Source organism: Strix aluco, chromosome 5, assembly GCF_031877795.1.
Source record: "Strix aluco isolate bStrAlu1 chromosome 5, bStrAlu1.hap1, whole genome shotgun sequence".
NCBI classification, from domain to species: Eukaryota; Metazoa; Chordata; class Aves; order Strigiformes; family Strigidae; genus Strix; species Strix aluco.
The window spans coordinates 86,654,296-86,678,828 of NC_133935.1; the positions used below are offsets into that span (position 1 = coordinate 86,654,296).

Below are 24,533 nucleotides of genomic sequence, written 5' to 3' on the forward strand. Positions count from 1 at the left end.
CATATAAATGCTTAAACCCTTTGCTGTTCAGTCTGGTGAAGGGCTGGGAGCATGTCCGGCGTGGCCTGGCTCTGTGTGGGCGGCTTTGGTCCCTCACACTCACACCCCATTTTCTGCAGCTTCCAGAGCGAATGATGACTTCTGGGCACAGCCCTCTTTGCAGATGTCTGAACAGTAGTTTTTTAATCTCTCAACAAGTTTTAACCGCTTTTCGAAGGGGGCATTGGACCCTCGACGCCTCATTTCAGTCAGCTCCACGCTGAGAGTGGCGCAGGCCGGAGCCGCCGCCATAAAAACTACAACTCCCAGAGCGCTCCGCGGCGGCGCCGCACGCCGCACAGCAGCTTGGTGCCGGTCGCCCCGCCTTCCACCGCCTTCTATTGGTGCAAAGACCCGCAGCTGCCCGCCTTCTCTCTTCTGATTGGCTGCGCCGCGCCAGCACGGGTGGCTGCCCGGTGTTTGAGGGGGGGGGTGCAAGATGGCGGCGGGCGAGGCGGCGGGGCGCTACCGGAGCACCATGAGCAAGAGCAAGGACCCCTCGGGGCTGCTCATCTCTGTGATCAGGTAGGGGCGGCGCGGCCCCGCTCCGCAGCCTCCGTCCCGCCTGCAGGGCCGCCTCTGGGCGCGACCCAGGGGTGTGTGGGGACCTTCCCGGGCTGGGCCTCCAGAGCCTCGGGTCCTTCCAGGGCCCTGGCAGCGGTGGGGAGGCCTCAGTTCTGGAGCAGGCCTGAGGGGTGTCCCGCCGTCTTCCCGCCCTGCCCGGCTCACCGCCTTCTGTTCCCCTTACTTTGCTATATCCCGGGGTCAGAGGAGTAAGCCCTGCAGTTAACAACAGTGTAATGTCATACAGGGAGGGTCAAGGCACCATCTTATTCCTATAGAGTCTATAGTTGACGCCCGTCCACAAACACACAGCAGCACTGAGTAAAATATGGCTGGTTGGAAAAGCTGTAGGACTAGGAAGTCCTGTGGGCAGAGTCCATCCTGGTCTAGGATGCAGTAGTGGGAAAAGTGCTGCTTCTGAGCCTGGCTGTCTTGTGGGGTGTGAAAGGAAAGCAGTTGTGTCTAGTCATGTTTAGACTATTGGGTTTTGTCTGTCCTTATTCCTGAACTCTTCTCTCCTCTGCTAAGGGTGATTCTGTGATATACTTGGAGCCAAGCAAGCACCTGAATTCACTTCACTGGTTTCTCTCTGTGCCGCCTTCAACTGCTTGTAAATCTGTTCTACGCCGCTTATAACCAGCGGGTTGGCAGTTGATTTCCCACACTGAAACTTAAATGTTGGCCTTATGCACCCCCTGTAAAGCGGGTGTGGGCAGCAAGTAGTCATACTAGTATGATATTGTGAGTTGTAGTGAGCTTTTGAGCTTTGGTTTCTTCTTCCATGTCTTTGCCAGAAACTATCGTCATTCTGTTACTTTGGAGGAGTTACTGTAGCAATAGTTCTGTATCTAGGATGTGTTACGATTTTAAAATCCTCTGTGAATGATAATGTTTAGGACAAGATTCCATTCTTTTTCATTACTTTGAAAACTGGGCTTTCAGATCTTGCAAGGTAAATGGTGGCTCTGAAAAAAAGCAGCTGCCTCACAGAACTGCTTAGCCTTTCCAGGGTCGTGACTGTGGTCTCGGAATTGTATGGTAATAGGTAACAAAGAATCACTGAACAATGAATGAAAGGTGATGCTTAACACAGACTGTGGTGCCTGACTTTCCCATTTCAAGTATATGTGGTTCATTAGTTTTATAAGAAAAGCTTATAAACCCAGAGTTGTTGACATTGGAGTTACCTGTATATATGTATGCAGATGGAGAAAAGTATATATGGGTCTGAACTCATATAACCATGAGGTATGACAGTGGTAGTAGTGTGTACTTTGGTAACTTGATTTTGTATATAGCACATGTTGAAAGGGAGAGAGATAGGAAGCTAATACCCAAATACATGACTATTAAAATGGGTAGTGTTCCTGCGGATTTTGTATCCAGGCCTACACACGCTCATGGATGCAATTATTAATGAGTTTGCATGGACTGTTTGCATAATGAATACATGTTTAACTGTGATAACCTGAAAAAAATCAGGCTTCTTACCTGGATCTTGAGTTTTTGCTGGGCACTTAAACCTTGTATTTGGGACAAGGATAATTACTGTGGATTTAAAGTGTGTTGTCCTTAGTGTTTCTTTGTCAGCCTCAAATTTGAATAATTTGGAGAGGCAAACAGGGTAAGTTGTAGCTAGATAACCTTAATTTAGAGAAAATACAGTAATTTGTAGACAGTGGAAGAATGAATAATATACATGCATTGATTGCTGTGGCATTTCCTGTAGTAATTGACTTTTTTTTTTCCATGTTTCCTATAATTTCCAAGAGTATTTTAAGGGCCTCCTTTTGTATCTCTATTTTAATAAATCTGGACTTGTTATTTCATTTATAATATAAAATGAGAGTGAGTTCATGTTACTGTGTTCTCCAAATAAGAAATCATGTTTGTTTAATAATCTTTGGCTTACGGGCACTGATACCTTGGCTAGTTTAGGTCCAGTGTTTAGACACAACATTGAAATTATCAACTTTATGAAATTAAAATTATTCAACAGAACAGCCTGATAACTAAACCTCCAGAATTTAATTAGAACTTGGTTTGGATGTAGAGATTCTTTGCAGAGCTTGAAGTGTCATGTTGAGCCAGACCATGAAAACCTGAAAGTAGAACTGATTGCAGAGGAAGGAAAAAATGTTGTGTTAATAATGCTCACGTTTCTTAGGGTTAGCCAAGTACAAAAAGCAAATGGTGTGGAAAGGAATTTAAATCACTTTCTTTTGAATGTTGTTTTTGTATAGTAGCTTAGATGCGGGTGAACTTGCAAAGCAACAGTTGAAATTTTCTGCTGTTTTGTATGCTCATAAAATACTATTGCAAACCAATTTAGACCTGGGTGGGTGAAATGTATCTTTCTTATAGCTTTACTCAGCTTCAGAAAAATACCACGAATCTTAACAGTAGGCCATTGGTTTGAAATGTAGCAAAGTTTTCTTTTCTTGATAGCTTTATTTCCAAAACATTTATGTGTAGAGTCTTCTGCCAGTCCTTGTGGTTTTACACTTGTATTTCCCTGTTTATTTAAAACGCTATTTGTTTTTCTCTTGTTGCTGTGAAAGGCCCATAAAAGGAAACCCTATATGAAAAGTAGCAAAACTTTGACTACATTCTGCTGCTCTGAACAAACCAACCCAGAGGAGCTTCTTCAACTATTACGGTATTTTAGTTGGTTATAGCAAAGATGGTTATGTCTTTCAGAAAGGAACATTGTTTAGGTCTGTAAAATCTATTTAGTGTGATTATCTATAAAATGCTTTGAAATGTTAAGCTGAAAGGCCTTTTAAAAATATAAATGATTTTATTAACGAAGGGATAATTTTTGATATTTACTCAAGCTCAGCAGCTCTCTGTTGCAAGAGACTGAATAATTTACTTTCCTCTAATACTAGATTTAGGGGTTCTTATACTCATTTCACTGGTCTTCCCAGGAGAAAAAGGGTCTTGCTTTCAGGAAGAGTATTTGGGGCCAGATCCTTGACAAAGTTTAACATATTACAGCAGCACTGAAATCAAGTAAGAAACGGTATTTTATGGGAGCTGGGGCTAAAATCAGGTTGCTGCTGCTTCAGGAAAGATAGCTGCATAAATGGCAGTGTAGGTTTCATCACTGTTGTTCATCGCAGTCTTGGTGTAGTTTGGAAATTTTGGGTCGTCCCTAGTCTCTGTGGTGTTGCTTTTCACTAGCTCTGAGATGAAGGAAGACCCAACAGGAAGGACTGTCCCACTTCTGATCTCTTTTTTGTCCCTGTGAAGTGTCCCTTTTTCCTGTTGTGTTGGGGGACACATTTATTCTTTGGGAGTTGTTTCCTGTGGGAAGATTCATGTACTGATCAGATTCACCTTGGTTTTCTGGTTGGTGCCGAGAGTAGAGAATAAAGGCAGCCTCCAGTATGGACTAATTTGAAAGAAGTTGTTTCCTGAGCAGAAGGAGATGTGCTGCTCAGTAGAGTACAAAACTGAAAATAAAATCCTGCTGTTTGAGCTGAACCGGGACCTGTTGGGTGCCGATAACCCCACTAAGGTCGTCTGGCTCAGAGGGGTGATTTCTGGCTCCCAAGCCGCGTGGTGCAGACATCTGGTGCCTGTGCTGCCCCATAGCCCCAACTCGGGCAGACTGACTGTGTCCTCACAGCAAAACACCTGGCTCGGGCCTCCTGTTGGAATCCTTGTGGTATCTCATTGGTTCCAAAACCTTTATATATCTACGAACAGCAGTTCAGATTGTTTGCCGACGTCAAACCTGCCTTGCAGCACACAGGCAGTGTTAGCAAAAATCATAACTAAGAAAACTCTCTAAACCAAATGATAGTTTAGAAAGCCAACATTGGTTTATTGCGGTGCTGGGTGCATGGGGGATTTCTCCTCTTAACATGCACACCAATGGGACTTTCTGTGCTTTATTGATACACAAAACTTGCAGAATTAGTAATTTTCCAAGTCCATCCTCTCTATGATGATTGGTTAGTAATTTACATACAATTATCGTACTGCTGACACTACTACTATGCATGCTCAGGGGAAGAGTCTTCACCTGGGCAAGGATCTTCTCGACCTGTAGGCGAGATTTTTGGTATTATTATGCGGCTAGTTCAGCTAAGGACACATGGACCTTGAGTTTGCTTGCCAAGTTGGTAACATACCCTTGTCAAGGGCTAATGGCTCTGGGACCTCCTTGCTCAAAGGCGGTGGATCTACTTGTTCTTCTGATTAGGGATGCCTTTGGCTTTAACATAGACCAAGAACATCTTTCTTGACCTCAGCATAATATTACGACACGTTCTAAAAGTGTAACCTTCAACAGTAGGATGTTTTATAGTCAGTTTTATTGCCAGTCAGAGAGGGACCTGGGGGTGTTGATTGCCAGCCGGCTGAACAGGAGCCAGCAGTGTGCCCAGGTGGCCAAGAAGGCCAATGGTATCCTGGCTTGTATCAGCAATAGCGTGGCCAGCAGGGACAGGGAAGGGATCTGACCCCTGTGCTCGGCACTGGTGAGGCCGCCCCTCGATGAGTGGGTTCAGTTTTGGGCCCCTCACTCCAAAAAGGCCATTGAATGACTCGAGCGTGTCCAGAGAAGTGCAGGGTCTGGAGCACAGGTCTGATGGGGAGCGGCTGAGGGGACTGGGGGGGTTTAGTGTGGAGAAGAGGAGGCTGAGGGGAGACCTCATGGCCCTCTGCAACTCCCTGAAAGGAGGGTGCAGAGAGCGGGGATGAGTCTCTTGAGCCAAGGAACCAGCGGCAGGCCAAGAGGGAATGGCCTCAAGCTGCGCCAGGGCAGGGTCAGACTGGCTCTTAGGAAGGATTTCTTTGCAGAAGGGGTTGTTGGGCGTTGGAATGGGCTGCCCAGGGCAGGGGGGAAGTCCCCATCCCTGGAGGGGTTGAAGAGTCGGGTTGACCCAGCGCTGAGGGATCTGGTGGAGCTGAGAACGGTCAGTGTGAGGTTAATGGTTGGACTGGAGGATCTTCAAGGTCTTCTCCAACCTAGATGATTCTGTGATTCCCTGACAGTTCAAGAAATTCCTGTCAAGATTAAACACTGTCAGGAGTGAACGCTGTGCAGCACTGCCCCAGGACAGGACTGAGCCATTCAAAAAGAGCCAGGAGCTACTGGCAGAGCTGAGTTACAAGGTATTGTAGTCATACCCTCAGCAGGCTGCTGCTGGGTTACACCAAACTCTTGGGCACAGCTTCCCTCTTGTGTCTCCTAAAGGAGAAACAGAGGGTTTGTTCATAAAAATAAATCTTTTAGAAGTAAAGAGTGTTTGGGAAGCTTAATGAATGTTTGCAAAGTCAGCTATTAAAATCCCCACCTTTGTTGGGGCTCAAGGGAGCCTTCCTTCTTTTCCCTATGCCTTCAGGGGATATGAGAGTATCTTCAATTTGCCCTTGTCCTCACATTGCTGAGAAGAAATGACCATTATTGGCTACAAGAAGACAGAGCTCCTGGGATTGTGACTTCTAGAGTAGAAAATTGGATATCAGGGCTTTACAGCTTCTGGTCCCGTGCATCTGGTGGGTGGGCGAAAGCACAGCACTTGCACTCGTGCCTCAGCACACCCACTTTCAAAACATGTGCTAATTCTTTCATGTATGAGAAGGATCCCTCAAGTTCCTTAAATAAAAGGTACTTTGTGAGGTCAAAATGTTGTCACCGGAGACCGTGAGCTTTTGTTGTAGAAGTGTAATGCTGATCGCATGGGCTTTTAAAAAAATAAAATGGTCTTTTAAAAAAATAGTGCAAAGAATGGAGAAAATTCATTTACTGGAGGACAACTCAGCGAATATTTTTTTTATCTTTCAGAGGATAAAACACGTGTGTGTATATTGATTTTTCTTAACCTTTTGTTTTGTTGGTAGCTGGTTGAAGCAGCTTTTGTATGCTGAAACAAGCAACCTGGCATTTAGCAAACGCTATTTTTTTGAGAGATCTTGTCAGATTTTTAATTGGTGAATGTGTCTGCCTTTTATTTATTGTTAGGCGTTTTTCTTTCCAATTAAAGGTTGCTATTTTTTAAAACTGGCCTTTAATAGCTGCTTTAATTGGGAGAAAACAAACTTTAGCAGTGACTCTGTAAGACCTCCTTGAAATCTTTGTGCTAGTCTTTCACACAGGCAAACACATACGACAGATGTCAAGGAGAACTAAAAGTGAGGCAAGATATAGTGCTTTTCTTACTTTCATGTCTGCAGAAGTTGAAATTACAGGCAAAAAGCCTTGAACACATTTTATTTTTTACAAGTGGGATTTTTTTTAATGCTTTCTGGCCACAATTTTCATTACATTTACAGTGAACTTTGTTGAATGGATTCTTACTAATGACATGGCGTTTGGTTTTCTCTTTCTGGCTAAAGCGATGGAACTGATATCCTAGTTTGTGATGTGGAGTGAGAAAGATGGATGTATAGCTGTTGCCGTCGTTGTTACATTTGGGAAATAGCTGCTACAAGAAATAAAGCCGAGTTACTCTGATCTGTATGCACTGTAATGGTCTCTTAAAACCACTTTTATTGCTAATGGTGTTTTCCAGTGTTATAAAGGTAGCGGTTCTTCTGTAAGACAAGTAGCTCAGAAATTCATTGAGAATAAATTGTATATGGCAGAGTATGGTTTTAAACAATACATTTTCCTGAAATGATCTCGAGGCACTTGTATAAAATGTATGCATATTTGGCAAGTGTTGGGTTGTAGCTTGATACAGATACTTGATTACATTTAATAGCAACAAGAGCTGAGGGTGCATGTGTGAATATGCAGCCATATGGGCAAGGACAATATGTGTGACCATGCCTTGTTGAAAGCTCAAGGTACTTTATTTTTCAGTTCTTATTTTAGCTTTAGACAACGCGCTGTGCAGAGCTGGCGTTCAGCCTACGCTTACAAAACTAGGAAGCTGTAATAGTTGGTTTTGTTAGTAAATGATTACAAGTTCTGTGGTTTCAACTCTTTCGAAGACGTTGCCTCCAACAGCTCTTCCTTCCAGTGCAGTATTGAAACCTTCAGGTTAATAAGGAAATTTCCAAAGCCTCTTGGGGATTCAAGCAGGGCTGCTGTTCTGATGCAGTGTGATATCAAGGCTGGGTTCGTAGTGCAGGGTGGGCAGTGGCTCCTTAAATACTCCTCATCCTGTAATCATCCAGGTGGCACACATAAGTAGCATTGTCCAACCTCTGCTCTTGCAGATTTGAGAACACTGAGCCTTAGGACTTGGGTTTTCTCCTGGGAATGTGGCAATTCATGCAATAGCTGTGTTGGCTTTTTGGATCAAAAGTTAATTACAGAAAAAAGGTAGAGAGTTGGTACCTGTGGTCTCCTGTACATGGAGATAGTCCTGGACAGGTTTCTCGCACAGTTTGGGGGTAGTTGGGTCGCTTTGCTTGTGCCTGGCACTGTAAGTGGCATCTCATGGGGCTGTCTGCTGCCTGCATCCCTTTTCCAGGCTGGAAAATGCTGTGCAGCTGGTGTCGTTAGGGTTTTGCCTGTGTGCGGGATTGTTTTTTCACCTTAATGTACTGCTGTTGGAGACACCTGAAGGAGTGTGACTTCTGTTGAAGTCATCATCTTAAATGACTGCAGTCCAGTCTTTGTTTCAGAAATCAGCTGCTCGCTTGCATCGTTTGTATTGGTGTGGTGAAATTTGATTAAGAGTTGGTTAATTTAGCAAAATAAAGAATTCCCTGATGATACTTATTTAGATGGCTGTAGGCTGCTCAGCCTTTTCACTGCAGCTATCATGCATACAGCTGCAAGCCCTCAATGATAAAAAGATCATCAACTTCTGTTGAAAATGCTCTAACCAACTGTGTAAGTGGCATGAAAGATTAATGGAATGTAAGCAGAGGAGGGAAATGTTTTATAATGCTCTGTTTACTTTGTATGTTTAACAGCATTTTGAAGAGACTCGGTTCTGCCGCTTCTTGTAGTGAAGGAGTGAGTTATTTCTTTGTTTGCACAATGGAAATGTGGTCGTCTGGAGGCTGGGTACTTTGTGTTCCCCTTGGTGAGCATGGAGCCTGCTGGCCTCAGGATTTCATCATTTTGGTTTTTTTTAACAGGAAGATCCTTTATAATTTTATAGTCGCTTAACAGTGGTAACCCATTCTCCATGCGTATTGACTTGTACGGTGCAATTTTTGACTACCTTCTTTCCAGCCCCTCACTGTCTCTGTGAAGAGAGTAGTTTGTGCCCTGAACATTTTGATTCATTTCCTCAAATCCAGAATTTCATAAGAACAATCAACTAAGCTGTAAAAATAATGAGAAAATACTCAACGTGTTGCTACTGAGTTGAATTGTTAAATACCTTTTGGATTTTTTTTTTCTTCTGTCTGGCTTTTTTTCATAAGGAACCAACTTTTACAATGGTTTCAGTGAGACTCTGCAGAGGTTTCAAAACATGTATTATCAGATTATATGCTTTGAGGTTAAGTAGTGCTGGAAGCTGTAGATCACCCCATTTGGGACTTGCCTTTAAGACAACAGTTTTCAATTATAAAATTCAAATAAGTCCATTTAGTTTAATGAACCTCTGGAAATTTGCAGAGCAGTGTAGACAGTGTGCTGAAGTACAGTTGTTCTTGTCCCAGGGTGCTTTAAAAAAGTTTTTCATTGTGCTCTGTTGAAATGTAGCTGCTTGTAAGGTCTCACAGGGGGGAACAGCTTTGAGGACGAAGAATATTGCTGAACTGCTCCAGACAGACTTTTTTCCATACAGGATTTTTTCACTCCCGTAAAAATAAGTCTTAAGGGGGAAAAAAAAAAACAAAAAACACCAACCAACCAAGCCCTGATTTTCAGAAAGGACCAGATTTTATTGTTTCCTCACGCATTTTATTCTGATTAGCTCAGAGGCTTAAATACTAGCGAGGTGCCACCAGTAAACATTTTGAAAATACGTGTTTGATCTTAGGTGTTGCTTGACATTTTCACTACAAGGCCCAGTCCTTGAATTTATCAAGCTCAGGCCCATTGTGTGTTGTTCTGTTTCCCTCTACAGCTTTTTAGGGAGGTAAAGATGCTAACAAATTAGTGCGTTTTATCATACAGCATTTCCTCTTGCAGAGCACTTATATGCATCGTCCATGCGTCTGTGAAGTCAACACTTGATCCTCCCAACAACTTACACTTCAAACTCACTGCTGCAATTCCTGTGATAATTTGCAACTTGACAGTGTCTGAGTAACTGTCTGGTTACGGTTGCTTCTGCTGGACAGCTGAGATGTGGACAGATGCTCTCTCTCATCTCAGTTATTTTGTTCCCTTTCCCTCGCATCCTGACCTCTTATCTTTTATTCACCTGTTGTTGTTTCTTGTCTGTTAGATTTCCTGCCACAAAGAGCTTGTGCTGTCGGTCTGAGCGGCGTCTCGCAGTGGGGCGGCTGTGTGGTTGGCCTTTGGGTGTTAGTGCACTACAAATGTCTAGTAATGATCACAACGGTTTAAACCAAAACGAGAAAGCAGGTACTGTAATTGGTGTGTGGCCACAGTCATCAGCAAGAGGTGCCTTATGAAAAGTAACTAGATTCTAATGGGTTTCTTTTACTCTGCTTTTTTTTTTTTTTTTTCCCCTTTTTAATACTGAAGTCTCCTTGGCACATTGCAGCGATTTCCTGCAGAGAGGAGACTGGTCTTTCTAGACATCCACAGTGCTCTGTGATTATTTGTTGCTTCTAGCAACTGCTTTCTTTGTTTAACTCCATAAATCCTTTGTTGGTCAAAAATTGTCTGTGTTGGCTAAGGCCATGCTTTGATTTTTTTTCTTTTCTGTAGCCTCTCACAGAGGCTTGTTGTGTTCTGGTTTGTGTTTTAGGTCCTTGGTATGGTGTAAAATGGAGAATAAATAAATAAGTAAAACCTCCTTCTCTAACTTTCCTTCCTAAAGGGTAATTTTGATAATCTTCGCGCTGTGCTATTAATTTTATTGTCCGGAGTGATGCAAGTATATGTGATACTTTGTGAAATGTATTCAGGAGAGTTTTTGTAATATTGATATGCAGTACCTACCCAGCACTCTTTATCTATAGATTTCAAAGACGGACAGTAAGAATTCTTGTTTAACTGGTTTCCAAACTATAAAACATTGAAAACCTCCCCTGATTTCTTTGGAAGGGATGGATCATAGTGTATCCCTTCAACTTTGGATTTTGCCCAAGGCTGCAGTGTGTACTTAAGAAGCTTCTTCTGTTGAACAGATTTCTAGCATTTTTTTTTTACTGGAGAAAAAGGTTACAACATGAATGAGTCCTGTAAGTTGGCCGCAGTTCTAAACATAGCCTTAGCTTCCACCAAGCCAAGCTTTAAGCCAAGCTGTGTTGTGCGCAGTTGATACCACAAGCTGTCTGTATTATTGTAGCTTCAAAGGTGTTTTAAAGCGAGGAACTGGGAGGCTTAACAAGGCATATGATAGTGTAGAGCAACGTAGAAACAGGTGGCAGAAAGTTTACTGTGGATTGCTGTTAAAATTGGAGCTTTGTTTGATCCCCCCAGTGATTCAGCACTCCATTCAATTACGCTTCACTAAAATGTTCCTTTTCCTCATCAGATGAGAAATATTTAAATTTGATCAGCTTGCCTTTTTTTTTGTTGGTGTTTCCCACTGTCTTTAATGAGTGTTTTCATTTGAATAAGCGACGCTGAGTGAAGGCAAGTGAATTGCATGCTTAAAGAAACCTGATCCAGAAGTAACGGAAGATTCTTCCTGGATTTCCAAGCTGCACCTGTGCATCACCTAATACTCTGTTCTGCCTTTAACCACAAATATTTGCGTACGTTTTCTCTGATATTGAGGAAGAGAGGCTCTACAGGGACAGCAGATGCTGAACATCTACAGCAACGGTCAAAAGCAGCAGGGACTTCAACGCCCCTCTCCTGTAAGAATTGTCTAGCGCAACGGTTCTCAACCTGTGGTCTGTGGACCTCCGGGGGCCACGATGTCATCACAGGGGGTCTGCAAAAGCTTAAAGCAGTGGTGGGGAACATCCTGTGCCTCCTTTTCCCACAGCCCCCTCCCCTCAATGCTCCTCTCATACTCAAGCCTCCCCCCCACCAACGCCTGCCCTGACATGGTGGTATATTTGGTGCTAGTATGGTTGGTGGGACTCACTTTAACTAGTTGGTTTTTCTCTTAAAGACATTTTCTTAATCCTTTTTAGGGCCACAACAGGGCTGAAGTCTGTTCCTCCAAGTGGTGGCCCTGGAGCCCTAAACAAAAATATATGGTGATTGAACACAGACAAACAAGGGGGGAGGTGAGAAGAATTGTAAAAACTTTTCATCAAATTTTAATGTAAAAATTGGCATCAAATTCAGAATTAGCACATTAAAATACCATAAAATGGGCCAATTGAACAAAAGAGTGTTGATGCTGTTATTTAAAATTCATATGGAATCATTGCAATAAAGATATAATAGGAGTGTGTGCATTAACAGATTAACTTATTTCCACCTCTCTCCCAATTTGAAGACCCTTCATGAGAAAATTGAAATAAATATTTGATGCAGCCTAGTGCTTTAAATCCTGAATTAAGTCTTGGTGGTCTGTAGCCACAAAAAGTATTTAAAGAGGGTCTGTGATGAAGGAAAGGTTGAGAACCCCTGGTAGTGTGTTGCAGGTGCTAACTTGGCATTAATTTTCTAAAACACATACTTGCTTTTTGCACACGGTATCTGTTCTTTCACTTTTGTTTAATAAAAAACTACAGAAGCATAATGCCCACATACTGTTATTACAATGTTCTTCCTGTGAAACAAATTCTCTAGTCAAGAAATTGATAATTAAGACTCCGTTTACTATCCATGGCTTAGCAGTAATCATACTTAACAGGTCTGCCCTTAGGGTAGGTAAAATAGGCAGGCAGTTATCCACCCAACCTAGCTGGAGGCATCAGAAGAAGCAAATTTGAAGAAATGAAACATTTATTGTTCATTAGCGTTAACAATTTTCTCTTAAAATTGACACTCAATCTAATTTTCTTGGCATTTTATTGGACAGGTAGGAAGCTAACTGGTGGGCTGGCAAAAGAAATTACTCATCTGCCCTGGAAAACAGACTAAAACCCTTGATAATAGAAGCTGTGTGGGGAAATATGAGACTTCTCAGTGTAAACAGAAATTCTTGGTGAGTCTTGAATCTGGTTCCTGCTGGAGCTGTAATTTTGAGGTTGATGTCTGTAAATGGAGAGTCTTAAAGGTTGTTGTTAACTTCCTTTTGCCACAGTGCGAAATATGGGGGTGATGGGAGCAACTAAATGCAAGATTTGGTGGAGAAAACACTCTTATGTAGGGAGGTGATAGTCCCCTTGTGCTCTGCACTGGTGAGGCCACACTTGGAGTATTGTGTCCAGTTTTGGGCACCTCAATACGAGAGAGATCTCGAGGGGCTGGAGCGAGGGCAGAGGAGGGCAACGAAGCTGGGGAAGGGCCTGGAGAATAAATCCTGTGAGGAGAGATTGAAGGAGCTGGGACTGTTTAGTTTGAAGAAGAGAAGGCTGAGGGGAGACCTCATCACTCTCTACAGCTCCCTGAAAGGACGTTGTAGAGAGGTTGGTGCTGGTCTCTTCTCACAGGTGATTAGTGACAGAACAAGAGGGAACGGCTTTAAACTGCAACAGGGGAGGTTTAAAAAGAGTGGTGAGAGAGTGGAATAGGCTGCCCAGGGAGGTGGTGGAGTCCCCATCCCTGGGTGTGTTTAAGGGTCGTTTGGATGAGATGTTGGGGGATGTGGTGTAGGGGAGAACCTTGTAGAGTAGGGCTGATGGTTGCACTCGATGATCCCAAGGGTCTTTTCCAACCTGAATGATTCTGTGATTCTAATGAAGGAAATGCAGCGACAAGGTACTTGATGAAGCAGGAGTGGTGTGGATTGCACCCTGAATTCAGGTTCAGAAAACCGAGAGCTTGTGTGTGGTATAAGGGCATTCAGCACACTGCAGAAAAAAACAGGGTTGGACTGTGGGTATTTGGAGCTCAGAAATTCATGGATTTGTGTCTGACTGACCTATTTTTGTTATTGGCCCCTGTAGAATAAAAGAGAGGGGAAAATAGATGAGAGTTGCTTCTCTGATGCATCAGCCCGAGGTACACTAGTAGGACAGCAGCATATGCTAAACCTAAATCTTTACTGTCAAACAGGAAAGTAAATTTGAAAATGCAGATGGAGGAGACTCGTTCATTTGTGCATCCCTTGGAGAGAAAGATGAGTGGATTTCTTCAGGAACCCAAATTTTTCCACATTTGCTGTAGGTGTCTCAGCACAAAACAGTCCCCTTGAAGCTTTGTGGTTCTAGCGCCAGCCTGAGCTCGTTGGTGCTGCAGCTGCCTAAAGTACCTGCAGTGATGCCTGTTGCTGGCTTTGCAAGGGCTTTTCCTATTAAGAGTCACAGGATGCCCCAGAAAAAGCATTTCTTAGTCACTGCCCCTGTGGCTATTCTCAGTTTGCACTAAACTTGGGATGTGGGGACTGAGCAAAGAAGTCTGTTGTGCATTTCATTCGCATCAGAGCTTATTTTGTAGTAGTTTGTTGGTGTGGATAAGCTGCACGTTTGTGGGAACATGGGTGTTACACAGAATAAAGATTAATCTGTGTGTGGCGTGCTTTCTGGGGTGCTGGGAGCTGTGATGTTAAATCCTGTTTTGGGGCTGGAGTGCATTTGAAGCTCAAAACTAGCATGTTACGAAGGGAGGTGAATTGCTTTGTAGTTTTGCAGCTGATCATCTCTGTACTGCATTTCTGTACTCCTGTAGTTATCTGTTGTGCCACATGATGTGTAGTACAATGGTGTTTGTTTTCTTCTGCTGCTGAATAGCTTAGTAAACATCATGTTCTTTCAGTTCACAACAGCAAAAGAAATTTATTAGCTTGTGAAGAAATTATGGCTTGTTTTCTGTCCTTGTACATCATCTGCCTGTTTTTCTTGCGTTGTTTGAATGTTGCAGACTTCGCTTTTTTCTTTTTTTTTTCTTCCTCCCCAAATGAATGTACCACACTGTAGGAGTAAATTTACAGAGGAGATGAGATTCTCTGGTAGTTCTGTAGTCCAGGCACCTGCGGATCTTGGATAGGTCTGTGAAAAACATTGCTTTGTCAAAACACAAATAGCCAACACTAAGTCCATAGTGTGAGAAGAACTTGTTATATAGTGTATGGAATCTGCTGGTGTTAGTTGTTGCTGGAACCAGATTAATTACATTGGTTCTTAGAGAAAAGTGTCTTTTATCCCTACTTAATGTGTTGCATTTTCTAAGTGCACCGTATTTATTTACTATGGTAAAGAGTAGCTATAACCTGTAGCATTTCTGCATTATAAAAATGAGACATTGTGTGACTTTCTCAAAGCTCCTTAGTGTTTTAGTGAGAGGAGCATTTCATTTTGCTGCTCAGGGGAAAATGCTGAGACTCAGCTCTGTGGAGAGAAGAAAGTTTTAACCACAAAGTGGGTTTTCCAACTGCTTCCAGATACCCTGTTGAGCATTTATAGGTAAGCGTCCAGAAATCAGAAATCTCGCCTCCCGGTGTTTTGAATGACTCTTCAGCTTTTGATGGCTACAGTCTGTGGAACTGTTGTAAAGCAACAGGTGAGGGTAGATTTAAACATACTTTTGGGTTCAGGCAGTTTAAGGCTTTAGGCATCCTGCAGAATGACAGTGCTTCAGGACTCCGGTAAAAGTCTTTCCACATAGTCCCTCTGCTAGTTATTTGAGTTGGATGCTGGAAAGCGGAGATGAAAAATGCTTGTGATCTACAGATCAAATTCAATGAAAATGAATAGTCCCAATGGACCTTTTTTTTATTAATTTAATTCCAGTGTAAATTCACTGACCTCAGGGAAAATAGCAAGCCTCGTTTTTTTTTCTTGTATGAAAAATGCTGTGCATCCCACGATAAAAACATTTCAGGATTGTGTCTGATCATCTTCTGCTCTATCCTGTCTTCCATATGTGGAAGTGACTCCAAGGAATTAAGCATTCTGCATTTGTGTAATCTGTATTTTTAACTGTGTAAAATCAAAAGTCAATGAGATTTGGCTCAATGAATTTGTTTTACTGTAGCATAAAAATGTGTCTTAACAGACTAACATCCAGTTGGAATTAGTCTAATCCTATTGAGCTCTTGCTAATGAGATAGGCATATGCAGCCATCCAGCTGCCAAGTACAAATTACAGGTATCTTACAGGGGAGGCGGATTCTCATTTAGAAAAATGAAAATGAAAAAACAAGGCAACTGATCAGGGAACCCTACTGGAGATCCCCACTGAGTTCATAACCTGCGTGTACTCGGTATCTAAATTGACGTTCCTTCTGTTTGTCATATGTTTTAAATGCTTTTGTTTTTCAGGGAGTTCTAAAAAGCTAATGTATATTTATCACTGTTTCACAATCCTGTCCTGTTTTGTAATTCCCCCTTCAAAGTTCTTTCTGCAAAGTTCCTTTCCCAAACAATTTTGATCCTTTCTATTTGGCAAACAGTGTGTTGACTTTTCTTCTTCCTTGCCACACATTTTAATAGAACTGAAGCAAGCAAAGATGCCCTTGGCTTACTTTTCTGCAGTGTTAGCAGGAACATATATAATCTCAAGAATATTAAGTATTCCTTGCTTTGCTTTTTTTTTTTTCTTTTTTTTTTTTTTTCCGCAGACCAAGAAAAAGAAATGGCTCCTGTACTGGGCGGCTTAGGTAGGTAATTCAGGTGTACAAGGTAATGTTTCGGATTCAAAGTGACATCACTCCTTTTTATAGTTACAGATGCTGCTAGACTTCAAGGATTTAATGTTCTGTTTTTGAAGGAGGAAAATACATAGTAATAAATTACGGGAGTAGAAAAAAGGTGGTGAGTTAGTTCTGGTTTAAGTAGGTTAAGTGAGGACTCATCTGACTGATACAGTGATGTGAGAAGAACATGAGCAGAAGGGTCTTACTGGTGGCCGTGAGCAGGTGTAAGTGCTTGTACTGCTTTTGAATATGTTGCAGAAATTTATATGTTACAGCCACGGTGAACAAAAATGTAAATTATTGTCTGGGAAAAGGTTTAATGTGATTTAAAAAAAAAAAAAAAACAACAGAAGAGGCATTCTCAGTTTCATAGCACACTTGTTTCTGACAGTTTGGCTTGAAACAGCTTCACTTCCCCTTATTTATATATTGCTATTCTCTTGCTATTCTCATCCATTAAAGAATGGGTTTGCTTTTCTCTAAGTGCTCTTTGATGGTTCTTCAGTACATGATTGTGGGATGGATCACACATGCGCTTCTTTTCTGTTCTCCAGCCATTAATCCAGACTCCCATAATGACTGGAAATAACCAAGTCCTAAAATCAAAACCTTATACTTCTGAAACTTGCTGGTCTTTCAGTAAAATAAATGAAAAAGCAGTCTCTGATGTTGCTTTTCTCCATTTGGATCTTGGGTTGTGATTTAAACTTTTATCCTGTCCATAAAGAAATAATCCACAGGTATTTAAGGCAAACTCATGTGAATGGAGGGGAAAAAAAAACATGTTAGGTTTCAATTCTTTGTTGTTGTGCAGAATTATTTATCCTTTTAGGCGTAGTAAGTGGTCACTTTAATGTTTTAAACTAGAGCAGACTAAAGGGCTCTAAATACAAGTAAATTTTCCAGTCAAAATATGAGTATGTTATTTTTAGTGATGATTGTTTCCACAATATTTTCCCAAAACAGGTAATTAAAGAAAGTGAGAGGTTCCCAGGACAGGTGTTAATTCTGGGAAGATTTCCCAGCTGGTGCATCCGACAGAGCCAGCTGGAAATCCTGGAACATGGCAGTTGACTGAGCCTGAAACTTCCCCTGAGTTCAAGTCTCGCAGGTTAGGATCACAGGCTGGAAAAATATGTAACGGTGTGTTGATAAGATCTCATCCTGAGTGGGGGCATCCCTGGGCTGTACAAAGCAGCGTTTTGTGGAAGTTTGTAATTCTTCTTTTCTCCCCCCTCCTGCTGCTTGACAGCACAGTGGTTTCACCTGGAACCGCAAAATGAATCACGGTTGTCTTGACTTCTTGCAGGTTTGGATGCTGAAATATCCTGGTAAGGTGAAGGGAAGGCCCCACGTTGGCACCTACTCTGTGTGTGTTTGCGTGTACGTGCACAGGAGTTGGGTAACATCAGCTCCAGCAGCTCCAAAACATTACTTAGCTGTAGGTGGTCTGCATGATGGGAGTCTTCCAGAGGATTAGACCAAAGAAATGCTCTTTTGAGGCAGATTAATGGTTCCTCCAGCCTGGTAGTTTGTCTCCAACAGTGATAATACAAAATGTTAGAGAGGGGATGCAGGCCTGGCCACGTCTTGGTGTCCAGTGCCTCTATATTTCCCCAGTGTCTGCAGTTATTGGGTTAGGGACGTTGGAGGAGACATCCCAGCTAGTTTCTTTCAGTATTTGTTTTGATCTGTTGTCTGTGTATACATTTAAGTCCTTTTTCTGAATCTGCTGATGTGCTGAGCCTCAAATCCTGCCGCAGGGTTCAGGAGTTCACTCCCTGAAGTGTAAGTGAGCACACTTAATTTTAAACTGATCTCCTGTTAGCTTCAACAAGTGCCACTAGTTCTAGTAGTGCATGATTTGGTGAAAAACTGTTTTGCGTTTACGTTATTTATCTAATTTCTGACTTCTGCAGACCTCAGTCATACCTCCTTGCAGTGTTTTCTTTCCCAAATGGAAGAGTCTTGGCCTTAGCATCCCTGCAGAGAACAACTGCTTCATCCCCTCCGTTGTTTTTGTTGCCCTTCCAAGGGCAACAGAAGAGAGAGGAGACCAGAACTGTACACATTAAGTATGGGCATAGTAGGGTTTTATACAGCAGCAGAGTGATTCCTTTGTCTTGCTCTCATCTTTTTGGATTCTGGGCTACTGCTGTATATTAAGCTTATTTTTCAGAGAATTGTAAAGTGTAGAAAAAGACTTAATTGGCAACTACGTTCCCAGCACGTGCTGCTGAGGTTCCTGAAGTCAGGTTGGACGGCGTGGAGCTTCAAGACTTCTATATTCCTGTTATCCTTCTTTTTAATATGGGTTGGCAATATTTTCATGCTACTACTGGCTGTGTTGTGGGTTTAAAAGATGAATTCTTTGGAATTTAGACTGTGAGAAGGTGTGTAGTGCTCAGCCAGATGGGCTGTTTTTTCCCCCCTAAAGTGTCTTGATTCTGCTGAAGATGGCAGCAGGTATATGTTATATATCTAAGCAGACAAATAGCAAAATGACAGCTAAAATTGATACTTTGTTAGACATTGTCATTATATCATTTCAGCAGGAATAAGCTTGTGGTATCTCACAAAGGCTTCTGATTTCCAGCTATACTAGCTTTGTCCATCTCTTGACATGTTTTGTGGTTTCTAAGATACAGGTCCTGTTGTGAGCTCTCTCTCAGGCTTCATAAACATCTATGTTTTGGCTGTGGAAATGTCAAGTGTTTTTAACAAAAAGTATTTTTCCTACAGACGACAAGTTAAACTCAATTACAGGGACAAAAACAACTAGGCAGCACAGTTGGAATCAGCTTAAAAAATATGGATGTGACTGGAAGTTGTCAGGAAGCATGAGTTGGGCAGGAACTTGCTGGAGCATTAGAAAAGACTCGTGACATCCTCAGACATTACACTGATGTAGTCTTAGCCTTGGAGAAAGATCTTTAGCTTTTGTAACAAACTACTGGCACTGCAGATGGATTCAAGTCAAAGCTTCAACAGCTTTGGCAAATCAAGAATTTTGAAATTGAATTTTGTTTAATTAAAGCAAAAAAGTTTTCTAGTCCGTGATACAGTCCAACTTGGTTCTGCTTCTACGTTGTCTGTAGCAATCCACGATTCTCCTGCAATCTATAACGCAGGTTAGAGAGAATCGATGTTTTCATTAACTACTGAGACAAGCAATACTGTTCAGCTTCAAACTCAGAACAATACGTCAATTCCTAAAAAGGATATACGTTTGTGTCTGGCGTAACCATGCTGAAGAACATTTTTCTAGGAAAAATGAGCAGTTCTTCACAAAGAAAGCGTATTCATCTGCAAGAACTCTTAATGGAGGATGATTTACTGCCAGGCGCGTGCTTTCTATTCATCTATTATAGCATGAACCCAAACTGCGCTGCGTCTCACAGGTGCTGTGTGTTTAATACTGCTGCATTAACTGTATGCTTTCCTTTGTTTCCTAGCATATCTTCTTACGTAACTTTGGCTGAAATGTTTATGTGACCTCTGCTAACAGCATTGAGTGTTTCCGCAGTACTTGGTGCATGTAATTGTTTGTTTGAGGAACCAGTGCTGCGTGTTCCCCAGGCCACCGGGACACGGACCTGCCTGCTCAGCCCATTCCACTGAAGTGCAGATATGTACACCAGGAGTCTGTAGTAGCTAAGAGCTGTGTGTAGCTCGCGCTCTAGTGTCAAGATGTAGTCTGCAGCGTGAGGGTGCTGTGAGCACGATGTCGGAGGTCTGCGGTGGAGCAGAGGCTCTAACCCAGATTTCTTAATTCCGGGCTTATTCTCTAACCACTGTACTGCTGGTTTTATTTTTCAGGGTTTTTTTGCATGATATTGAAGTGCTTTGCACAGAGTACAAATGAAGAGAAATATCTTTTTTTTTTGTGAAAACGTGATTTAAGACAGAACTAAGAATGTTTGGGAGTAGAATATGAATGTAATAACATTAGAAAGCATTCCTGTTTCTGTAGCGACCATGAAGCATGAAACTTGAAATGCTACAAATAAATTTTATGTATTGGTAGAAGCTATGCTGCCAGTGGAGTGAGGAGGGGGGTTCTCATCTCGGCGTGTTCTTTGTGCAAGGGGAGAGGTGCACCCGCATCCCCTGTAAAACATGCAGCTCTTGGTATTTGGGAGTGGGGAGGAGGGTGTGAGGCACCCACGCCGATAGTCTGAGGCATAACAAAAGAAAGAGGATCTCTTCTCCTCATTTCCATGTGGTATCTGTTACCCTTCTGCCACTGCCATCTGAAAGTGAAAGGAGTGTTAAAACTGTGTAAAGGAAAATACATCACTTGGGTACATTGTCTTCTTTTAGAGTTTTGTAGGATATATTTTGGCTGTAATTCTTCTGTCCTTGGTAGCTGAGTAGGACAAGTGCGCGTGTGCTCCTGTCCTCCTCTCGTGCCGTATTCCATATGGTAGTGCAGATTTGCTTGCTCACTTGAGTTTTCTTAGCTGCTCTTTCTGGGATCGTGATCCCCTGTGAAATGGCGCTTTTTTTTTTTTTCCTTCTCCTTTTTAAAGATGGAGCCCTTGAGTAGGTGGTACAGCCTGTTGTTTTTCTTTGAAGGGAGGAAAGAGTAGTGAACTGGAAATTTTGGGTATGTCTCGACTTTCTGAGGGAGAGGGAGTGTTTCTTGTATGTTTGAGTTAAGTTCTTTGTGTATGTTTATCTGAGAAGAGCTTTTGCACTTGAGTTCGTACTACTTTCCTAAGGGTATTGAAGAATTGAGAAAAATCTATCAAATACTAACCCTTCTTGTGTCGTGCTTGTTGTCACTGAAGATACTCTTAAATAAACCATAAGGAAGTAGGTTTCTCTCCTTTGTTATTTTTCAGTGATGTGCAAGCAGTTCTCACCTTCTAACTTTTACTGTAGAGGACAAGTGACTGTTACTGCAAGAAAAACATATTTTCTTTCTTACTTGACAGCAGGAGATATACAGCGGGAGATAGGGGTTGTAGTTTGACTGGACCTCATTGATTTAACAAATCCAAAGTGAAAGCTGTTACGGTAGCAGAGAGCGGCAGCAGCGTTCAGCAGTGGGTTTTTTGTCTCCTTCCAACTATTGGACCTTTTCCATACAAATAGCTTAAGAAATCAAGAAGAAAATCAAGAAACTCTCTCTTACTCCTGATGTATCTTTTCACAGTCTTTAGGGTTGGAAACAGTACTCCTTCTAGTTTTTTACTATTTTTAAACTCTTTCAGTGTACCACACATACCATCTTAAGATGGTGTCTCAGTTCAGAGGCCTAAACTTCTGTGATTTAGATAAAATAATGGTCTCCACATGTTCAAGCTCTACTGGTTGGATTTTTAAAGGCATCTCACTTTCAGCAAGTAGATGCTCCAGATTTCTTTATAAGTTGTGATTGTTTCATGATGTTCAAGCATATGATCCAAACCAGTCTGTATGCAGTAATTTTTTTTTTAAATATCTGGTTTTTTGCATATTTTCTTATCAGAAGTTCTTTAAAGTGATTCAGAAATTGTCTGAAGTAGCGCAATAGAATTCATCCCTGCTTGTTCTTAAGGTTGTGATATACCACTGTTTAGGTCATAACTACTATAACTGATCCTAAATGAGTTTTCTCTTTTTCACCATGAAATGCAGTTTTCAATGGCTATATTGCTGATTTAAAACAGGAACCTGTAGGGACCATAGCTACCCTTCCAAGGATAAAAGACGAGGAAAATTCAGGATGCCTTTTTTGCACAAACCAACTTTTGGAGTGCTACCTACTGTAGGAGAGCAGGATATGTCTTTTTGGTTATTGTTGTCTCCTGGGTCTTTCTGGTAGTGCCATGGAGTCATTCCAGGTGTGGGCTCCTGGATCCGGTAGCAGGATGGATCTCGAGAGCAGGTGGTGAGCAGGGTGAAGGGAGAGAAAGAAGATTGCATTGATTCTTGAGTAGAAATTTGGAGAGACACCAAGAAGCTTTTGTCTTCTGTGCCAGTTCCATTAAATTTTCAACGGTTTTGTTGGAATCTCAAACTTCATTGATTTAAAAGAAAAATAAATTTAAAATCTTTCCAGATGATGTTACTCAGAAGTTAAAATAAATTGGGGTGTGTGTGGAAATAAGAGCCTGTGACACTTCTTTGCTGTACTGGCATACATTTGAGAACAGATTGACTATAGGAAGGGATGGGGAGGCTTTTGATAGATTTCTCTGTGTACTTGTGATATCCCTAGTGTACTTTTGGCAGGTAAGTAGTAGTAACTGCAACACTTCTAACAAATAGTTGCACTGGTCCCTGAGTCCAAAGCAGAATTTCTTCTTTATGGTTCTTTGTAAGTAATAAATCAGGATATATGTCATAGGTTATACTGTGCCCATATTAATGACGCTCTGGAAATATGATAAGTAACAGATAACTTTCCCTTTTCATAAATCCAGTTATGTAGTAAAGAAGCTCTGAAGCATCTGAAAATTGGGCAAGTAATAAAGCACAATATTTATGGTTTTTTGTTTTCTTGAAGTACATTGTTCTCTGCTGAACACTAGACAGACATGTTTACCAGAAATAAGCTTCACTCAGTGAAGTGTACAGACTAATAGGAGTGACTGGTTTGTGGTAGGCAGTGCATTTTTTAGGCTTCCTGTCCTTATAGATAATTTTAAAATACCTATTTTCATACATTTTTTGTCTTTAGGACTTTATCTACCAGTGATGATGTTGAGGACCGAGAGACTGAGAAAGGCCGCCTGGAAGAAGCTTATGAGAAGTGTGACCGGGATTTGGATGAGCTCATTGTCCAGCACTACACCGAGCTCACCACCGCGATCCGCACGTACCAGAGCATCACAGAGCGCATCACCAACTCGCGCAACAAGATCAAACAGGTGAAGTCTGCCTTTGCGGCTCTTCCTGTGTTTGCATCCGCTCGAGAGCGTGTACCCTGAGTACAAATCCGTGCAGCTTCTCTATCTTTTTCCTGTGTACTGGCCTTTTATTGATAGGATCTCTCTGTTGTTTGAGAACACAAGTAATTAAAAAGCAGAACGAGAGGTGGATATGAAGCGCAAAGCTTTGCGGTGCCCTCTGTTCATTTATTGTCTGGGCATGTTGCTATCAGGTTTTTGAAGTCTAAGGGCTGTGAAGCTAACACCTTTCCATCTAATCTGTTCATGTTTTGATATGTTGGCCTCCAACGACCTCCTAAATAGTCTGGGTGATTCATCATCTTGCTTTTTCCTCAGAGAATATGAATTTTGATGCTATTTCCAAACTCAGTTCTGTTGTGTGAATGTACATGAACTTTGTGCCCCCATATCTTTCTGTATTTTGAGTGCTCACACTTCAGTAGCGTGCCAGTAAATAACTCTGGCACTCTTTGTTGTGGACTTGTTCCATCTGCTCTCTCCCTGCAGCAGTAGATTAGTTCTTTGGTCTGCTGTCCTATCTTTTACTTCCTGTGTAGTTTGCCATACCTAAACTTTGCAAACTAGGCACCAGATTTATTCAGTTTTTTTTTTTTTTTTTTCCTGGCTCTGTGGAGGTCTCATCTTAAAACCTTTCACAGCAGTGCTTTAGGAGCAGTAGGCTTTTACCCTTCTGGGGCTACATACTGACCCTTCTGGCTTTTAAAATTCATTTTGTATTTTCAAAGAAAATGAGGCCATTCTGATGCTTTCCAAGGGTAAGAGTTCATTCTAGGATTTATGTATAAAGCTCAATACTTTGAAAGCAGAGATCAATTGTGCAAAATTTGAAATCAACTGTAGCCAGTGGCCTATTTTCACGCAGTATACGAAGCTTTGCAGAGGTCAAAACAAACGTATAGGGGTGTGACCTTTTGTGGTCCCGCCTAGAAGAATGACTGTAAGGGTGAAGGACCTTTTGATATTTAAGTTTTCTTATTAGTTTTGGTCAATATGTATTGAAGTAGCTTTGACCTAATCTCATGGGAAGCCCCAGGTCTGGCTTGTCATCAATCTGTATTACACTATCAGACTTTCTTTTGATGTTCCCCTCTTGTGGAAGGTGGATGAAAGCACAGGAGTTTCCTTGCATTAGGAGTCATGAAAGTGATAGACAGATACACAGAGGGATCTGGACTACTTTTTGTAGTCAATTCTTGTATGAATTCCTGCTGGGAAAGGCTCGGTTTTGAATCTAGTTTTAGAGGTGTTACTACTGTAAAACTGAACTATGAAGTAGAAACAATTGGGTCTACCAAAAGGAGGTTTGTTCTTAAAGATTTGCTGT

General features: G+C 41.8%; 1 protein-coding gene across 8 annotated transcripts in view; it reads left to right on the forward strand.

Annotated features, from left to right (window-relative positions):
• The first annotated feature begins 472 nt into the window (after nucleotides 1-472).
• EXOC4 (exocyst complex component 4) overlaps nucleotides 473-24,533 on the forward strand; it is a 421,385-nt gene continuing 397,324 nt past the window's right edge. For all 8 annotated transcript variants that reach the window (XR_012623679.1, XM_074828084.1, XM_074828085.1 and 5 more), the window contains exons 1-2: nucleotides 473-564; nucleotides 22,978-23,167. Coding sequence is in view for 7 of the 8 variants with exons in the window: in XM_074828084.1 (XP_074684185.1) it covers nucleotides 479-564; nucleotides 22,978-23,167 (276 nt within the window). In the remaining variant the exon portion in view is untranslated. The remainder of the gene's footprint in view (nucleotides 565-22,977; nucleotides 23,168-24,533) is intronic.